Source organism: Macadamia integrifolia, chromosome 3 (genome assembly GCF_013358625.1).
Source record: "Macadamia integrifolia cultivar HAES 741 chromosome 3, SCU_Mint_v3, whole genome shotgun sequence".
Lineage (NCBI taxonomy): Eukaryota > Viridiplantae > Streptophyta > Magnoliopsida > Proteales > Proteaceae > Macadamia > Macadamia integrifolia.
In genome coordinates, this window is record NC_056559.1 from 12,969,395 (window position 1) to 12,990,301 (window position 20,907).

General features: G+C 39.3%; 1 protein-coding gene across 2 annotated transcripts; it reads right to left on the reverse strand.

Moving 5' to 3' along the window:
* Positions 1-1,352: 1,352 nt before the first annotated feature.
* LOC122074878 (protein FD-like) lies at positions 1,353-2,895 on the reverse strand. Of its 2 annotated transcripts, none has more exons than XM_042639863.1 (3): positions 2,223-2,895; positions 2,013-2,108; positions 1,353-1,734 (listed from the first exon to the last, which is right to left on the reverse strand). In XM_042639863.1, the coding sequence occupies exons 1-3, from the start codon at positions 2,652-2,654 to the stop codon at positions 1,651-1,653; spliced, it is 612 nt and encodes a 203-aa protein (XP_042495797.1). In that variant the 5' UTR covers positions 2,655-2,895; the 3' UTR covers positions 1,353-1,650. The 2 variants fall into 2 exon arrangements, with proteins under 2 accessions (XP_042495797.1, XP_042495798.1); XM_042639864.1 differs by having other exon boundaries at positions 1,353-1,731; positions 2,223-2,889.
* Between the last annotated feature and the right edge of the window lie 18,012 nt (positions 2,896-20,907).

Genomic DNA, 20,907 nt, shown 5'->3' on the forward strand with positions numbered 1-20,907 from the left:
AACCTTGCCTACGTAAACCAAAAATATCCAAAAAACCGACCCGATTAAAAAACGAGAACCGACAGCTCAAAAAGATGTGCTGCAGATATTTAGAGTCTACATGGCAAAGAGTGCGACGAGAAACCATAACCACCTCCCTTGCCATCACCTACCCATCAATGGGGAGGCATCTATGCATCAAACGCCAAGAAAAAGTGGAGATTCGAGGGGAGCAATGATTTTTCCATACAAAATTATACCAAAGAATAGGGGTGGAGTTTAGGCCTTAACCCTTCCCAAGCCGACCTCACAGAGAAGGCTCCCGATTGCATAAGCGACCATACCTGATGATCCTGATAAGCCACTGTAAGGAGAGGTAAATTCTTGATCCGATTGCATATATTATGCAATGATGATTCATGAACCATCAAAAAAAAAAAAAGTTACTTGATTGTAAGGTTCCTATACTAGGCTCAGAAATGTGCAAAATTACATCTTGCCCCCATGAAATAAAAAATTTCATCTATGTTGATGCCTCTAGGCTGTTGCATTGAGTATAAAAAAGGTAACATGATTCATGAGTGGCACAATAATAACAAAAAAAAAAAAATGGAAAACTGAACAATGGAGGGGAAGACAGATAGGGAAAAACCTTTCCCAAGGTTTAAGTTCACAATATTGAACCTAGTGTCAACCACTAAAGATATCCATAAGTATCCGTCCATAGTGGCAAATGGTTTTACTCTTATAGTTGTGTTAAAAAATTATTTTTCACAAATATATGGTGTGTCCTGATTCTAATAGAAACAAACACTTTGCCCTTGCTTTGGATCTCTTAAGTGTTACCCTTAATTTTATTGTATCATCTTAGTTGCTTTTTATATTTGTTTTTTTCCTCTTCAATTTTGATTGTTCTCCCACCCCCAACAAAATTTGATCTATTTTCCCTGGTTTGGGATTCGACCTTGGGCTTGTACCACTATACTGATATAAGATCAATCAAGAATCAACTCCCGCCAAGTGCCAAAACACCAATTCGATTCCAATTCTAATTCCAATTCTGATTCCTATACCATGCCTTCCCCTTCCCGTTACCGTTCCCCTTTCCTTTCCCCTCTCCCTTTAAAAAAATAAAATATGGGTGAAGACCCATTAAAGAAAGCATCAATAGCTGCAATGATGAAAACAAAGAAAATAGAGGATGGAAGATGAGAGTGGGACGAGAAGATGGCGATGATAAAGATGCCAATAGTAAGTCCCATCTGTGGATCTCTCTATCCAGGCAGGCAACCGACCCTCCCTTCTGGCTTCTCCAATGCAAGATAAAGAAAAAAAAGGGGAAAAAAGCAAAGGGTACAACCGTACAACACAGACAAAGAACAAGCAAAAGGATTTAATAAAGTAGAAGTTTTACTTAGTAACATAAGTAACCCACCAAAGCAAATTTCCTGGTTAACCATAAACCCTCTTCCCGCATAAAACTATTATTACAATAACCAATTTTTTTTGTACGATTATTACAAGAACCACAAACACAACATTTTTTTTTTTTTTTGGGTAAAACATATTGGATACCTATTTTTCTTACAAGAAACCCATCTCATCTCTTGTTCTTGTAATCTTCTAGAGTAGAAGAAGCATAGTCAAAGGGATGTGCATCGCATACACTTATCAAAACGGAGCTGTTGAGGTTCTATAGAGCGTGTGCTTTTTTGGAAGTTGAGTTGTTGCTCTTCCTAAGAGTGATGACTGCTGCTATTAACACACACATACAGACAGGCAGACAAACACATTTTAGCTAAAAAAAAGGGCAGACAAATATAGTAGAAACAAGTCAGCAGCTCTAGTTTCACTCTGGAGTCTCATATTCATATTTGGTGCAACATAAATGGATTGAAAAGGCCAAAAAACCCCCACCACTTTTAACCTCAAATATGGAAAAAACTCCAATGGATGATGGTATAATATATATTATTTGATAGGTGATGAGTGTGGGTCCTTTTCTTTCCTTATATAATATAATATAATATTACCTGTTGATGTTGTCTTTGATGTTCCTGCTCTTGTCTCAGCCTTTCAATCTCTTTCTTCAAATTGTTAATTTCAATCTCTAACTCGTTCGTATAAGCCTGCTTGATTATTTTAAGCAAAAGTATATATATCAGGAAAGAAACAAGAAATTGATGATAAGGTTTTGGTGGGGTGGGGTGGGGTGGTGTGTGGGAGGGAGAAAGAGTGATTTCCTGTTTTCTGGCCCTAGAACGAGCAGCTGATTCTCTGTTCTTGATCTGACGCTTATGGTGTTGATTGCTGGAACTATGATCATCAGAATCCGAAACCCTTTTCTTGCTGCACAAGGGAGACAAACCCGGGGAACAAGCGAAAGCTTCCAAGGTAGATAAGGATGAGGTATGTAATTGTGGAGGAGGAAGAGGAAGAGGAGGAGGAGGCCTATAGAGAGGATCATCGATATTTTCGAGGAAACGAAACTCAGGGAAGGGGCTGAGGCTCAAGGCGGTGGCTGGTTGTGGTATTGGCGACGGAGGAGAAGTAGTAATGGATTGATGCGCTGTGATGGGGTGGTCGGCAGAGGCAAGGGTACTCATCGAGGTTGAGATTGAGGAAGGGTAGTCGCTGCTGATGGGTCGTCGACCAAGGAAGTCCTGAAAGGTCATTCCACCCAAAACTGGTTGCGGAGGAGGTGGTGGTGGTGGAAATGGAGGTGAAGGAGGAGTAGGAGGGGTGGCCAGTGAGGGTAGACTGGTAAATGTCTTTCCAGACTTCTTCCTCGGTTTTCGTTGGTGAAGAAGAAGATACTCTGCTTCTTTGGGTTTTGGTAATGAAGTGTTGTTCACCTACAGGCTTTCAATTCACCATCATCAGTTGAAGACCTCATTAAAGTAAAGAGAGACTAGAGAGAGAAAGAGAATTTTATAATTTACAAATAAAGAAAGAAATTAGAAAAAGGTTTCATAAAAAAGAAAAATTTAAAAAGGTATTATTTTTTTGTTTGAGGTTGCCCTTTTATTACCTTATTAGCCCCAGAGGAATCGTAGGTCTAGTTGTAGTAACAGGCCTATTTTGGCATCATTGGAATGTGGAACTCGAGGTTCGAGTCAGACTCCCAATATTAGGGAAAGGGACCTGTAGAGGAGAGAGAGAGAGCATTAGATCTGTACGTTACCCAATGAAATATATAAACGTCATTTAATAAATACAATAGTTGTATAATTGAAGAAAATTACATGATTACTCATAATCATAATTGGATTTCTCTTTACAAAATTATCCAGATAATGTTTCAGACAATAAAAATACACAAAATCATGTTTTGATTTACAAAATTATCCTAAATAGTGTTTTTCCTTCAATCATGCACCCTTATAGGCAATTTTACCCTTGACTTTACTTTCTCTGATCCGACAATCTTCCTGTCTCACCCATAGTTAGCAAATTCGGATTCGGGAATTATTCGGACGGAGAATTATTCGGAATAATTCGGACGATTAATTTAAGGATTCGGTCAAAAAAGCGGTCAAAAAATCTTATTGGGGTTTTTAAAAAAAAAAAATTTGTTTTTTTATTTTTTTATTTTTTATTTTTGGATTTTTTTTTAAATAATGTTTAAATGGACCGAATAATTCGGTTTAATTCGGATTCGGTCCGAATTATTCGCGATTTATATTCATTTTGGAAAAAGTCGCGAATTTTAAAGAATTTTATTTTTAATTCGGATTCGGTCCGAATTTTTGATAAAATTCGGAAAAATTCGATTCGGCCGAATAATTCGCGAATTATTCGGCCGAATTGATAACTATGGTCTCACCTAGACGTGGTTGCTTGCAATATGATGATCCGTGGCTACTGCAAGTGAGGAGATATGGTGTACGTCAAGCTGTGGATTTTGTGGTGGAGCCTGTTGGATTTTTGTTTGAGGTGGAGAATTTATTTGCGTCCCTAAAATAGGGTAGAAAGAAGAAAAGAAGAAGGGGATAGAAGCAGGTAGGAGAAGGGAGGTAGGGGGTAAAACTGTCAAAAAACCTACTCAGTTGAAGACTATTTTGGGTAGTTTTGTAAACTTAAACCCAAAACAATGTATTTTTGTTAATTGAAACATAAATTGGATAATTTTTTAAAGAAAAACCCAAAAATGGGTAATCATGTAATTTTTCTTACAAAATATTTCTTATCATCCTTGTATTCACATGAATTCCCCTATAAATGTTTAAATATTTCTTTCTTTTTCCCAAACCAATTGATATCACCCATGGGTAGGTTTAAAAACCTAGCTAGAATCGGGGTCTAGATTCAGTTCCATTTGGATCTGTCCATTTTTTCATCCATCATGTAAAAGGATTATGTGTTGGTGTGTACTTGTACATGCACTAGCAGGGTAGCATTCTCTTGCTCTTCAAAATAAATTTAGGTTGCATTTGATACTCATTCAGTTCTAGAAACGAGGTTTCGTGTCAAAAACAGAATTTTCAGTTTCTATGTCAAAATGAGATTTAAAAAAAAAAAAAATGGTGCTTAGTGAACCTGTTTCAGGAACAATTACCCAAGTTGTTCACAATTTTTGTATTTTGAATGAAACCGAAATGACGGAACAATGTTTCGTTGTTCCATCATTTTGCGTCCAAGCACACTTTGCCTCATCGTTTGGAAGGGATTTTCATTTCGTGCGTGAAGGTGGTTAATCCAACGAGTCAATTCTCAATGACATTTTTTAGCCTTTTATTTTATTTTATTTTATTTTTTCTTCCCCCTTTTCGTTCAAAAAAAAATTCTAGAAACACCAAGTTGACACCATACGCTTTATTCCATTTTTTTTGTTCCCATAGAACGGAAAAATGTCTTCTGGATGACTACCAAATGCAGCTAAGGTCTTCTCCATAGCTCCACCCCTTCGTCTTCCATCCCAAACTCTTTGCCCACACAATTTCCCTCCCAACCTTCCATTGCAATACCCCAGCATTTGTCCCACCCCCTCCTCTCGTTGCCATCGCCCCACTATTCCTATCCCCTTGCCCCTTGCCCCTTACCCCTTGCCCCCTTCCCCTTTCATCTCTCTCTCAGGGAACCTTTCCCGCCCTTCCCTGACTCCCCATCCCGTCCCTCCCTTCGGCTGCAACACCACTCCCTCTCTCGTTGTCCGGTTCTTCTTTTGGCCACATGTCCTACATGAAATGATTCGAATACACCAGATCGGCCAACCGGAGACCGATCCAAATTAATCCCCCTTCATCTTGGGAGAAATAGGGAGTCGGGTCGGCCCACGATCAGATCCAATTATTGTCCTTAAGGTCAGCATTATCAGCTTGTTCAAGTTGTTTAGAGTTAGTCGGATTTAGATCAATCTATTAGTGAGAATATATGGATTTGCCGGTTGTGGTTCCGGCCATGTATCATAGATCCAAGTTGGATTTGCTAGTGTGAAATATAATTTGGACTTGGATTCGGATAGAATTGGATTAGATCCAGCCCACTTCAATGCCCTCATCCTACTGGAGTATTTCTTGCATTTCGTCGTAGTTTAATTTGAGGAGTACTGGTGATCTTTTCCCATATACTGGCAGCCCCAATTTATAGCAAGTGCTCTTCTTTATCTACAAGTAATCTAAGAGAAGTGTGATGATGTGTAATGTAACTCTATTCTCCAATGATAGTGAAATATGATCTCATCTCATCATGGACATAGGCAATCTGACTGAACCACATAAATCTGTGTGCATTGTGTGATTGTTTGTTCTTGTTTTCTTATTATTTTCTGCATTATTTTATGATTGTGTTTCTACAAACCTAAATCACTAGGATAAATTTTAAAGAGAGAGAAAGAGAGTCAGTCCTAAATTGTGTGGACTATGTACAGACACATGGGGGGCGAAATGACTGCCTCACACCCCATGGTAGACAAAAATGCTGACCTTGTTGATGTTTCCACGTATAATCTGATTGGCCCTGCTCTGGTACAGGCCATGCTCCAAGAATGGTTTTTCGGAATAATCCTCTCTAAAAGTCATGTGAAAATCGTTTGTAGCTGTTGCACTGATGCAAAGAGCATTTGGTGGTTGGGACTTGGGAGTCCCTTGAAACGCTTGTCCAAATACTCACCGTCCAATGCTCATCACACATCATCAGAATGTGAACTCCCAAAAGTCTGTTACTATGTGCTATTGTACATGTATAATGTGATTGTAGAGAGAAGGAAAAAAGCTACCACACCGACATATAGGATCAAATCAAACCCTGAGGCCTGAAAGCGGATCTGCTCCCACGGTCCCACCTCCTTTGTCCTTGGCTGACGACTTGCGTTCGACGTTTATCAATATGGGGTTGGGAGTTGAGGATCCTGTTCCAGTTCTAAGGAAGGGAGGAAACACACCATTAGATACTTTCTGACAACATTAAGAGATGCTTTTATTCTATGTCTTCAACTCTACTTCTCTCCCTCCCTCCTTTATGTTAGTAAAAGCCAACTCAGCCTAAGGCTATGTTTTGCTAATCAAAAGAAAGCAAGGAAAAATTTTCACCAAAAAAACAGAAGAAAAGAAAGCATAGCCTTAATTGAAGGGTTAATTTATCTTTTCACCCATTACTTCCCTCATTTATGCCTTTTATTGGTAGATAGAGTTGATCCATGTAGTCATGCACTAGGTCATCTTCATCAGTTCATTCTCAACGTGTTTTCGCACGATTTATTAAGAGTCTACACTATATTAATCTATCAGCAAGACACTAACCAACTGAGTTTATTAGAGAATAAAATTAGATTTATACACAACCATTGAACCATTGGCCTTGCCTTTATCCGCTTGATAAATCTCAAATTATGAATCAATTTTTGCAAATTAATTAAGTCCAAGATATCTTATGATCAATTTCTTAAACCATTAATAATTGGATAAGCATTTGAGGAACACTTATGTAAAGCCATGAAATATAAATCAGAAATAAAGACTGTCAAGTCCAATGATTGACACCTAAAATTTGGTGTGGAAGGTCCCATCGGTGAGTGAAAGATAGATGAAGACCAGTTTGAAATACATTTAGTTCTCTCAAATATGTAATTTGTTATTAGCTTAATTGAATTTTATTTTATGGGAGAGGGTTCCTTTTGACGTGAATGAAACAATGAAGCGAATCCATAAAATATGTGGTATAAAGAAGAGAGATTGTGACATCCATCATTTTTGTCTTTAGACATGTGAAAAATCTGCAAGCGAACAATGCGCATATCTTTTGTCCTTGTTTTATATACAAAGTTAACTAACCAGACCCAAGGATTAGGGTTAAGAAGGTTGGATTGGCTTGGTTCTTTAGACCAATCCTAGAGTGATTTTGGGTTTCCTCGCCAAACATATCAATGGGATTATTTCGGTAAATACTTAAATCATCCTAATTAATCATGGTTTTAAAACTTGGATTCGAATATGGGATCAACCTCCATTGGTTTGGTTGGGAATTAACTAAAATCAATCAAAACCCTAGAAAATGGAATTGAAAAGAAGAAGCAAACTTCTCTACATAATCTTTGATTTTTTTTTTTTTTTTTTTTTTTNTTAAATGGACCGAATAATTCGGTTTAATTCGGATTCGGTCCGAATTATTCGCGAATTATATTCATTTTTGAAAAAGTCACGAATTTTAAAGAATTTTATTTTAAATTCGGATTCGGTCCGAATTTTTGATAAAATTCTTTAAAATTCGGTTCGGCCGAATAATTCGCGAATTATTCGGCCGAATTGCTAACTATGGTCTCACCCCTAAAATCCCATCGCCCCCATTATTCCGCTCCATCCCATCACCGTTCAAGTTCTAAACAAAGAAATTGAGCCAACAAAGCTGATTCCATACCACTTCATCTATGTCAGCGTAAGATTTTGGATGCAAGTTTTAACCAACTCAATGTAGGGGTGTCAACGGTCCGGGTTGGTGCGGTTTCGGTCCGATTCCACCGGTTTCGGTGTGAGTTTGGAAGTGACCGAAACCGACCCATTAAGGATTTATCGGTTTCGGTCCGGTGTCGGCTTCGGTGCGGTTTGGGTTCGGGTTGGTACCGGTTTGGATTTATTAGGTTCATTTCGGTTTGGATCGGTTTTTTAAACCGGTATGGAGCCATTAGGAAACAACCAAATGATGAATTGTTGAACTTCGGTTTCTTAAATCGATTTGTAACCGGGTTGGTTTTGGTTTTTGGTCTAGTTTGGATTCGATTTTCCATACAAATGTATACAAAACTATTTAAATTTTGATTTTTTTAATGAATTTTGGAGTGTTTCGGTTTCTTACCGGTTTGGTTTCGGTTTCGGTCCGGGTTTTGAGCCGGTTTCGGTTTGGTTTCGGGTTCATCCGGTTTGTGGTGCGGTTCGGTTTGGCTTTGGGGTTACAATACTCGAAACCGAACCGAACCAATAAGGCTTCGGTTCGGTTCGGTCCGGGTTGTTATCGGTTCGGTCCGGCCAGTTTTACCGGTTCGGTTTAGGAATTGACACCCCTAACTCAATGGAAGTATTCCAATTGCATTTGGAAAACTTAAGAAACTCTATGTTCACATTTTATGCAACAATAGACCTCAAGGATATGATTCCACTGTCCTTGGAATCATTGAATTGTTAGTGAAGAGCCTTGCTTGTGTTCTTTCTTGGAGAGCTCATTCATCGGAAATTGAATCCTAAAAGTTATAGTCAAAACAGAGACTGTCCATTTGAGGTACATTCTCCGACTCATAAGCTTCTCTTTGGTTCGAACTCCTCGTCGAATTCGCCTAATTTTTTAGTGTTGGCTGTTGAATTTTACCGATTTATGGTGGGGATTTCTTGCTGAAATACTTGCGCAAGGGTCACCAACATTTGAGTGGCCAATGATGGCAAACTTAGTAGATATTGAAGGTGATTATTTGGGAATAAAACCATTGGATTGGAAAATTTTATCCACCAAAGTTTTGACCCTAGTGTTTCCAAATGAAGCCTACGGTTCTTGCTGCAAAACTCCATCAATCATTTTTTGAAAAAATTAAAAATCTTGAATCCTCGGGCGTAGAGTGGGTTTGGGGTTGGATGAGATGGAGGGGGCCGAGAGTAATGATCGGAGAAGGGGATGGTCAAGGGAAAAATTGTCAATAAAATACATGATTGAGGGAAGAACACTGTTTTGGGTAATTTTGTAAACCAAAACCTGATTTTGTGTATTTTTATGAACTGAAACATAAAGTGGGCAATTTTATAAAGAGAATCCCAATTGTGGGTAATCATGTAATTTTTTCAATAACTAATCCCTCATTACATCCCATAAGATTATCAAGAAATACATTCATTGGATCAAAATCCTCTGCAGTGAGTGGTGAGTGGCAGTAAAGATCTAACGGTTAGGAGGGTCCTCGCATGCACCTCAGCCGTTGGATCTTCAACTACCACTCACCGCCTCCCCACAAACGATTTTGGTGCACATTCATGTATCAATGACATCATCACATCAAACATAAAAAAACAATGTATCATGTGTAATAGTTTACTAACAAAAATCATGTGTGATAGAACCATGAAAATCCTCGTTTAATTTATATTGTGCACCATATTGATAGGAATGCATTACCAAAATAAATAAATAAATGATAAGGAATGTTTATTTTTGATGAGAATCAAAAATAAAAATTCATAGAGAAAAACAAGAAGAAAAAACCATACAAATCCATCAAGATTTCTCTATGCTTATCATGCTTATCTTTATAATTGTCTCTATGCTTTTCACGGTTAGCTCTATTTGTTAAATTATAGAGAATTTCTATTCTTTTTTCGTATTGGTGGAGATGTGTAAAATGTAAAAAGGGATCTATATTATGAAAAGCAAAGGAAAACCTGTGCCCTCTACTTCATATTGATGAAATGAATCAAATAAAATCACCATCTAGATTAAGGTCTAAGATCTATAACCTCCCAATAGGAAATTAGTTGAACCATCAACTGATAATAGATCTATGTTACGATCCAAAGTAGATATTAAGTACCTCGGAATGCCCAATTAAATGGGAAAATGTTTCCATTAAAAGTTGTGTGACCCTTACATCAGTGTTTTCGTTTTCATGGGGTAGGGTAGTCGTTTTGCCCCTCCCTGTGTGTCAGGGTGTGAAAGCCATGCTACCTTCTAGGTTTCCTTTTCTCATTGTTGTGAATTGATTCTCATTTCTATTTGAAAAATAAAAAAATCACCATCATGGTATTCGGTATTTTGGGTTAATGCCTCTTTGATTTCTTTTCCACAGTTTCTTCCCTTCTTCCGCAGAGTGTACAACAATAAACTGGGCATTTTGGGCTATTCCCTCTTTGATTTTTTCCATCTTTCGCACATTGTGCAACAACACAACCAAGAAGCTAGTATCCCAGTCAGCCCCTGGTGGGGAATGGGTGTGACTGCAACAGTAATGTTGGTTAAAATCCAAGAGTTTTCCTCTTGTTTCCTTGGTAAGAGTCAAGAGGCAGCAGTTTATCTATCTCTTAGTTAAGCTCCGTAACAGCTACTATTCTTTCTTTCTTCTTAATGTACTTGCCACGTTTGCAATTGAAACACGTACGAGTGCTCTTTAGATTCCTACCTTTAATGCATGAGAGAGAGACACAATGGGTATTAGCATACTTGATATCGATGGTATATCCAACCTTTTTTCATATATATATATATAAATATTTCTAATTTCTAGATACTATACTAGTATACCTGTTATTTTCTCAGATATATATAAAATATGTTATCAAAAAATAAAGTATGAGAGAAGGATGGTGATTACAGACAGTAAATGAAAGGCGTTGGGGCATATGCAGGATGGAGGCAGAAGAGGGGTGATGATGAAGTTGAAGTGAAACGGCATTGAGCCATGTGTATGTAGGACGTGGTACGTGAACTGAAGTGGTATTGAGCCACCAGTTGAGGCATGGAAACTGCCGCCCTTTCAGGAGGTAATGGGCCCCCACTCCAATGAATCTGACGCCGCTGCTTTTTTCTTTTTCTCCTCGGCGTCCTCGCACTCTTGCAGCCCCAACGAGGATCACGAACGACGAATGATATTGAGATTAAGGCTCCCATTGGCGCGCGCGAGAGAGAACGATATACAGAACTGTTTGAGAAGAATAAAGAAAGCTGCCGCCATTTAAAGCATAAGCGAATATCTCTTTCATTCCGTCTCTCTCATATTAAGCGTCCGTTTGATAATATTTCAAGAAATACGTTTTTATCGTTTCTGTTTCCAGAAATAGCAGAAATGAAATAAATAGCATTTGATAAAATTGTTTCATTTCACTTATTTTCAGAAATAGAAATATAAATATAAATTTTTACTTATTTATGGTTCAAGAAACGATCTAGGCGAAACAAGTTCAACTTGTTTCACCGTTTCTAGAAACGACTTGTGGCCATTCTTTCATTGGTTACTATCGACTTCTAAAAACGTGACTTATCAAACACCTTCAATTCCGTTTCTGTTTCTAGAAACGGAAATTTATGTTTCTGCCGTTTCTTGAAACAGAAACGGCAGAAACGTTATCAAACGGGCTCTAAGTTTCACTCGCTTTCTTTCACTTTTTTAATTTCGGTAAGGAAAAAATGGTGCTCTGAGGTAGGGTTCATAACTCCGGACCAAAACCCCATACGATAAGTAGTGTTAATACCAACAAGTGATAGTGGTGTGTGTCGACTCAAGTTCACAACTAGTCGATCCGAATCGTAATGAGTTAAGGGTTTCTTTCTACTAGGCTATCAACATTGTTGACGCTTTGTCACACTCTTACATAACACAACATTTCTCAACACCATATTTTTTTCCAACTCAAAAAGACTGCAAACAACTTTTGTTTAAGGTATCTGTATTTCGTAGGGCTCCTCCCCTCCTCTGGCTCCTTCATCTAAAAGACCCTCTCTCTTTGAGCAATAGACAATTTTATATTCAACTAACTACATTCTCCTTCGTAGGGTGTAAGTTTGGTCCAAACGGCCTGAACCCATCTTGGCCTGACTTGAGTTTGAACGGGGCTTGGGATAAGATTTCTTACCCTGATGGTGGGTTAGAGTTGGAAAAACACTAATCCTCGGTCAGGGTTGGCCTAGGCTTGGGCCAAGGCCTAGGTCCAACCCGCCCTGCCCCAACCTGGTCCAGATTTTAACTCTGATTTTTATAATATAATTTATAGCTATCATCCTATCGTTTATTTAGAGAAATGAAATTTGGGTCATTGATTCTGATGGTCAAGTGTCTTGGACATTTATTATTGTATTGTACTTCATAATTTTAATTATTTATCAATCATTTGATCTATTGGTTTTATTTTATTTTATTTATTTTCAATACATGGGACACAAAATGATAAAAACATGGTCAATCAGGGTTAACCTGACTTGCAACAATCAAGGCCAATTAGGGCCAACCCGACCCAATTAGAGTCAATTAGGGCTACTTGATTGGCATGAACCCGCCAGGGTTGGGTTGGACCTAGGTTGAGTTTTGGGAACCTAGTGTAACACCCCGACCCCATTAACATTGGTACAATATTGTGCTCTTTGGCTTATGGGCCTCAAGACTTTAAAATACATTGTGCTATATTTAAGGAGGTTAGATGTTATCAATCAAGCTAGTAATTTTCTCTTAGGTGAGGTGGGGCTAAAGTTTGCACACCCTTATCGATCTCTCAAACCCCTTGGTATTTGTTGTATTCTTGGTGTAGACACTTCACCGATCTCCCAATCAGATTCGATACACTTGTATTCTTGAGTGTCACATGCTCCCCCCTTTGGGCACATCATCCCTCTTGTGTCTCAACACATTATTGCTCTAATACCAACTGTAACTCTCCGACCCCATTAACCTTGGTACAATATTGTCATCTTTGGCCCATGGACCTCAAGGCTTTAAAATATGTTGTCTCATGTTTAAGGAGGCTAAAGTTATCAACTAGCCCATCAACCTCTCCCTAAGCGATGTAAGACTAAAGTTTGCACAACCTCACCAATCTCCCAAACCCCTTGATACTTTTGGAATTCTTGGTAAAATTACTTCACAGATCTCCCAGATGGGTTTAGTACACTTGTCGTATTCTTGGGTGTCACGCCTAGGGTTGGGTTGGGCTAGGTTTTTGGGTTGGGATTTTAAGAAACCCAGCCCAACCCAGAAGTCATTATAGCCCCTTCACCTCTCTCTCTCTCTCTCTCTCTCTCTCTCTCTCTCTCTCTCTCTCTCTCTCTCTCTCTCTCTCTCTCTCTAGTTGTAGGAATCGAGTGGATCAGGTTAGGTACTGGGGCCAAGAGCAGGAGACTACCCGATTCCAAACTGAGTAGGGCAATTCACTCTACCCGATTTTGAGTCCTAAAAACGTGCTTACTACCATAGCTAGAAAAAAAATGAGAATGAAAGCAAATGGTACAGGTTTTAAATGATGAAAATCTCCAACTGGTATGGTAAAAAAATGGTGGAAAAATTTTGGGGGGGGGGGCAAGATACTCATATAAATTGAGGAATTATTACATGAATATACATGAATCTAATGTTCAAAACAACTATAACATCTAATATTATATTATATTATATATATATATATATATATATATATCAAAACCCATTATAAGTTCTATTACTATCATCCAACATCAATTTTAAATTCATACTTTTTTTTCCGCTAGAAAATCATTTGTATTAAATAGTCTGAAGAAAAATATACATGAATCTCAAAAATACACAACTACAAAAAAAAGCCTGAGAGACACAGGAAGCCTAACCCACCTTCGGCATTGCCATCAGTAGGAAAAGGCCTGCTATCCCCCAGCCTAACAAAAGGAGAAATAACTATAGCTATGGAAAACGATATCTTGGACGTTGTATCGCATCCATTTCCATATCCATAGACACCAACCTTGGCCACTCAATGACCGGCGCTAAAATTTTGAGCCTTGTTGTAGTTTTTCCCAAGAAATTTGCAATTGAATTAGCTTCCTGATAGTAGTGAGTCACTTTCCATGTAATTGACGCCATGCAAGGAAGCACTCCCCTCCATCTTTGATAAATGTACCAAGGGACCAATCCTTTAGAAATTAGGGTTACCACCGCTACATAATCACATTCTATCCACAATTTCTTGAACTGTTGCGCCTTTGCATACTCAAGCCCATAAATTATCTCCAGAAATTTTACTTCAAAATTTGTCTTTACACCAATGAATTCTGTAAAATTCAAAAGCTCCTCCGCTCTCTTATTTCTAAAAATACCACCCACCCCTGCCTTCCCTGGGTTACCCTATGAGCACCCATTCATGTTCAACTTTACTTAGCCTGGGAAAGGAGCACACCAAAATACTTCAATAATCTCCTTTCGCCTGCACACCACGTGAGGTCCCCCACTCTTCTAGAATATAAGAGATTCAAAATTGAGAGAGGCTTTCCTTAATGAACTGAGGAAATCATACATATTTCACCCTTTACCATAGCAAAACTTTGCCTATAATATTTGGCTACACCTTCGTGAAACCTTGCATTCCTCTCCATCCAAATAAAATAAAGGATAATGATTACTCCACATAGCCATACCGCTAAGAAGATAATAGACTTTGCTTTCCGTTTCCACCAAGAAAAAAGATCATCCATCCTACAAAAAAAAAAGGCCAGTAAATACCAAATAAATCACATAACAGATTCCACATAGCCTTGATATACTCATATTGTAGAAATAAGTGAGTGATAGTTTCTTCTGCTTGACCACAAAGACAACATCTGGAAATCACCATCACACCCATCTAAACTTTTTTTTTTCTTAAGGACAACAAAGAGTATATTATAAATATAAGAAAAGAATACAAAGATGCCCCAAAGGGCTGAATCAATCAAAACTCAATCTCCTACTCCACCTTCGGCATTTCCATCAGCAGAGAGGAGATTGAGACAAGAAAATAGTAACTACAGGTTATTAAAAATGAAACCTTGGTTTCCTAATTGCATCCCACTCTAAATCATTGAGAGAAAATCTGGGAGGAGCCACCCACTCAGTAGAGCTACGAGTTGCAGTAGCATTTTGGCCAATCCATCAGCCACAATGTTAATTTCCTAGTAGCAAATGTGGATACTCCATCAAATATTGCCTACAAACCCCAAATAACATAGCTATAGTTGTTTTTACTTCCATGGGATTGTTTTCTTCACAATACACCATACCACATCTTTAAAGTCGCATTCTACATCAATCCATGTCAAGTTAAGAAGCTTGGTGACTCGAAGAGCTTCAAAGAAGGTAGAAAATTCTGCATCAAAATTTGTGGAGATACCAATAAAGATGCAAAGCATCTAATAGCATTTCCCAGCTCATTATGAATAACCCCACCTGCGCCTACATAGCTTGGGTTACCGAGGGAACATCCACCAATATTTATTTTACAACAGCCAGATGGAGGGCTCACCAACTATATTTCATTGATGATTTTTGGTTTAGGACTTGCTCTAGCCAGGAGTAAAGAGGTTAATAGCAACAACTCCTTCAATGTCTTGATGACCATTGGGAAGATACAAGATAGATCTTGTAGGTCATTGAGAATAGATCTCACCGCCAAGCCATACGATATACTATTATTATCATACTTCTGCGGTTCGTTGCCATGCAAATTTGGTGCAAACCATATATTAAAGCAGCAAACCAAATTTGCTTCAAGGGAGAGACCCTTGACTTCCTCTTCCACCAAGAGAACAATTCCTGAATGGAAAGGAAACCAAGCCAGTGTAAATAAAAAATACTAAGGATCTCCGTCCAAACCATCATAGAGAACCTGGAGTTCAGGAAACTATGCTCCATAGATTTCAAATCTACACAACATAACAAACATCTAGAAGCCATTGAAACTGCAAATCAAATTACTTTTTCATTGGTTGGAATCCTACCATATGCACCCCTTGCCACCCAAAGGTGGTAGAGCGAGGGAAAACTCCTTTAGTCCAAACTGAGTTATGCCAAGGGATCTTCAATGACCTTAACCGAATACCATTCCAAGCTAAGGAGGCCGAGAATCTTCCTGATTGAGTGAGAGACGATATTCTTCTATCTGACTGAGGCACCGTAGGGAGTGGGGAATTATAAATCATAGAATAGAGATTCTGAAGCACCGGAGAAAGAACAAGGGGCAGCAAATCAGTAACCTTCGCTTCTGTGGGAATATCATACAAGTAGTCTATGGTTTCAATAATTGATTTTTCAGACAACCATAGATCTGACCAGAAAGAGATGAGGGGTAATCATGGTCTCTCCATGAAAAGATTCATAGAAATCTGAAATGTATGAAGCCAAACTTTACTGATCATTAATCCAAAAACCATCCCTGTTACACCCGTGCCCTAATCCGGTATAATTTGAAACTATTGTGACAGGCCTCGGATTGGAGATCGAAAGTACGACCGGGTTTTGGCTCTCAGTTGCGCATTGCTGAAGGGCTAGGGATGACCCCACATGTTCGTGCATTGCATGCTTGTCTAACTGGAGGGGATTCATACCTTTCAATCTCATACGGTAAGTGACTCGACTCCCCACACTTTATTTTCTGCATGCGTCATAATTGCCGAAAGTCCTTGACCATGTCCGAGGGTAGCCACCCGTGCAAGGCCAACCATAGGATAGCAAGTTGTCAAGATAGTAGGCTATCTTGACCATCAAAAACAAGCCACCGAAAGCAGCCTGGGCATGAATCTGGTGCATGTTTCTGATGGGTACATTGGCTGCTGTCAAGGTTTCGATACCCATCGGTCCGGCCACTCATATTGTAAATGGTTTTGGATGATCCCAAGTCATCCTCCACACCTTCCTATAGATGTGAACACCTTATGGACCTAAATGTGTGGGTCCTCGTGTCCCGAAACTCATTTTAACCCGACTGGTTCAAAAGAGACCCAAACCAAACAGACCCTTAGGCCCAACTTAAGTTATAAGTTGGGGAATGAGGATTCATTTCATCATTTACCTTGTGCCCAATGTAGGAGATGAGAGAAAGAGGAGAGGAATAAGAAGAAGAGGAAGGAAAAGGGGATTGAAGGCCTACCTTGGTGGCGGCTACCACCTTGTTGCCAGATTCGCCACCAGAGGTAAGTATAACCTCCTATGCCACTCTCTCTCTTCATTTCGACTTACACAAAGCTAGAAATGGATGGAATCTTAATGTACACACCATTTTATGATTGTAGGATGGGTGTTCTACTCTCCCGATGCTGTTGTCGAGCTCAAACGAAGCTCGAAGAGCTCTGACAACATGTAATGCCAAAAGACCAACTAGGGTTTTGATCGTTTGATCAACGTAACTCCAAAACGGCTCAATGAAAATGAAATTTTATTGGCTTAGAATGATGCTAGAAACATCCCCTACAAACTCCAAGGAACAAATCCTGACGATCGGGCCAGAGCCGAAAAGCCCCAATTTGAGTTGGACCTTTCTGTGTCCATCGAAAATATGGCACAGGAAGCATAGTAGCTATTTCTAGTGGATTTTTTTGGTGGACAAATGAGCCTAACGTGCTCTCTATCACCTCCACTGGAAACAGGACTGATATTTTCGGTGGAAATGCTCTGTTTCTGGTGGGTGTTTTTGGTGACAGTACTGTCACCTAAGAACTGTGTATGTACCCTTTGGGGGTGACCTGTGTGGGTCCATCCTAATGTTTTCGTTGCGTACTGATGTACGATTCCCTTATGTCTAGGACATTGATGCGCACGTGGCCCGAAGCCAGAATTGAATTGATCAATCGGTGGCCGTACTTGAACCCAAACACAATCGATCGTAAAACAGGTGAGGGATGGACTATGTTTATTTTTAAATGTTTATTATTTATTAAATTGCTCACATGCTTAAAATTATATATTTAATTGAAATTATTATTTCACGATCATGATATGAATTGTATGAATTGTATGATGGGATCCGGTGTGGCCAAGGTGGTACCGGTACCATGATCACCATATGTATATTGGATGTGTGTGTGTGTGAGAGAGACAGAATCTGGCGTGGCCGAGGTGGTACAGGTGCCATGATTGCCGTATGTATGTTATATTTATGCATTGATTATATGCATTAGAATTAGTTGTAGTCGCGGGTTACACTTTGTGGCCAAGGTCTTGCTGGTATCATGTACCTCGGGACTGCATTTGGAAATGGATACACTTCGTGGCCGAGGTCTTGCTAGTGTTGCATAGTCCATACTCAACTACTATTTGCATGCTAGATTAGGTAAACGGTCTCAGGTTACACTTTGTGGCCAAGGTCTCTTTGGTATCGTGTACCCAAGATTGTATTTGGAGATAGATTACACTTTGTGGTCGATGTCTCTCCAGTATCGTATAATTCATACTAATTGTATCATTATGAAGGTATGTAGTATATATGTGGTTAGGTATCACTCCTTATGCTATGCACCCTTTCCAATAGGAGTTGAGGTGTTAGATAACCCATTGTGGTATGTTTGATGAGCTTTCCCGAAGTGCCACTCCCATGGTACGATGTGATTGTTGCCAAAGGTGGGAACCTGTCCGGGGTGGCCAATGTGTGTACCGATGTCGTGACTGCTCGGAGGAGGTTATCAGGGGTTTTTTGGGTGATCCATAGACGTATACAGGGATCAATAGGCTTTAAATCACGGCTAGGGTTTGTATCGCTGCGTAGTCGATGTCGTTTCCGAGACGAGGAATATAGCCTAATGCATCGTAGTAGCATTTACCAGACTTAGTTTGTATTGTTAAGTGGATAATAAATAAATGAAGTGCATCATGAGCATTATGGACTATGTGTTTAATTTTCACAATCATGCATCATGCATCATAAATTTTTACTGCTATTGTCTTGCTTGGATGTGCTTGACCCCACCCCTCACTGAGTAAGTAGGATAGCTTACCCCACATATACACCCCTTTTTAGATGATGATGCAGATATCGTGGTGCCGATGGCGGGTGACCCAGTATCTTCTGGGTGGAGTATGGTGTGAGTGACTGGTGGATGCCAGGAGTGGAAGAGCACGATCAAGACTGTACTTACGATCATTGTGCTTATGCCGCACCGTGAGATTGTACATCACCTTTTGATACTTTTGGATATAGCTGTGGATTGTATATATATTCTTGAGATTATATTATATGTCATAGATGAATGTAACAGAATAACTTAGATATTGCTATTATATTACCATTAGATGTTTCCCCATTTTATTTGTAATTCCGCTACTGTACTCTGATTCCGCTGCTTCTATTGGTTTGTGATGTGAGATTGTGAAAGTGTTAAGGTACTGCTATCATAGATCCTGGTAGGTTGTAAGACAGGTACGTGTCTTTCTCACTCCGCCGGTATTCCTAATGGTAAGTTGGGTCTGTCGGGAGTGGGGTGTGACAATCTCCGCGCTTTAACGTTCTAATTTGATTGCAAGAATGCCTCATTTTTCACAAAAAGTTGAAAAACTTATGAAATTCGATCACCATTTTTCATCCACTTCTGCTTAGCTTTTGAAACCATAATTTCTCCTGCATTTGGGAGGCTTTCAGTAAGGTCGTCTTGGCACCAGCTTCCTTACTAAATAGATCATTAGACATCCCCCTGAGGCTTCAATAGCTTCCTGCACTAAATTTAGCTCCTCGGTAGCTTTCTCCATTTCTTTATCTACATTTGAAAAATTAGCTCGAGCCCATGGCTTTATAAACAATTTAACCTACTTTAACTTCTGAGACAAGATATAAATCGGGTTCCCTTTAACCCCCTTATTCCACACCTCCTGAATCACAAATTCAAAAATTTCATTCTCCATCCAAAAGGCATAGAATCTGAAAAGCATCTTACCTGTTTTTGGAATCACATCCGAAGCAATCAAAATTGGAGTATGATTAGAGGATATTCTCAGGAGCACTTGTTTAGAGATATTCTTAAAAACATCCAACCATTTTCCATTGCAAAAACTCTGGTCAAGAACAGCACCTACATGTCCTCTTCGGCAGTTTTTAGTCCAAGCAAACTTCTTCCCCTGTGAGTGAACCGAAAATAACATACATGTGTCCACCATAGCTTGAAATTCTGTAGCTGAACTTACATTGTATCTCCCAGGACCCCTTTTCTCTTTTGATAATAAGGTAGCATTAAAATCCCCTACCACAGACCAAGGAATTGTGGACACCACCACTGAACCCAACTCCATCCATAGTTCCCACCGTTTTACTTTAAAACAATTTGCCTGAACAAAAGAAAATCCCACTTTACTACCCAACCAATCCATAGTGACTGATATTTGCTGATCAGACATGGAAATAACCGATGGCCGTTGTATACCAAGCTTCCATAACATCCAAAGATTTGGAACCTTGTCATGATGATCATTATGAATTAAATCCGCAACATACCAAAATTTATTTACCACAAAGAGGGGAAGTTACTGACCTTTACCATCGGCCTTAGCTAAGCAAACTACATCTGGGGAATGCTCCCTTAAAATAGATTGTAAGGCCCTAACACCAACAGCCTTCTTCGCGCCTTTTGTATTCCAAAAGAGGACTTGCTTCATAAAATTTTGTTTGCAGGACCATTATCAGACGTCTTGGCCTGACCACCACGCTTCCTGTTTGTTTTAGCTCTCCCCTTGCCATAACAACACCTCCTTTCTCATGAGCTGCAATAGCCCTCTCCACCTCCTCTACCTCAGGAGAGACCAGTGCACCCTACCATTTCTTATCTCTGCCTCAAGTAACTGATGAACCATTGTCTCCGCCTCACGTAGTTGATACTGTTCTGAAGTCATAGCCCGACCACCACGGGTTATTGTAGCTTTGGATCATCTTTATTTTTGTAGATCGAGGACTAAATGCTTGGATAAGAGAATTGAGCTGGCTCAAAAATCGCTTGGACAATCTACGTATGATGTAGACTCCATTAGATACATATCAATTTCTTTTTTATGGA

Coding starts and splice junctions, on each gene's coding strand:
- LOC122074878 (XM_042639863.1), bottom strand. CDS start 2,654: ATGACCTTTCAGGACTTCCTTGGTCGACGACCCATCAGCAGCGACTAC. Junction 2,109..2,222: donor GTTCTAGGGCCAGAAAACAG/GAAATCACTCTT, acceptor ATAATCAAGCAG/GCTTATACGAACGAGTTAGA. Junction 1,735..2,012: donor ATCAAAGACAACATCAACAG/GTAATATTATAT, acceptor GTGTGTTAATAG/CAGCAGTCATCACTCTTAGG.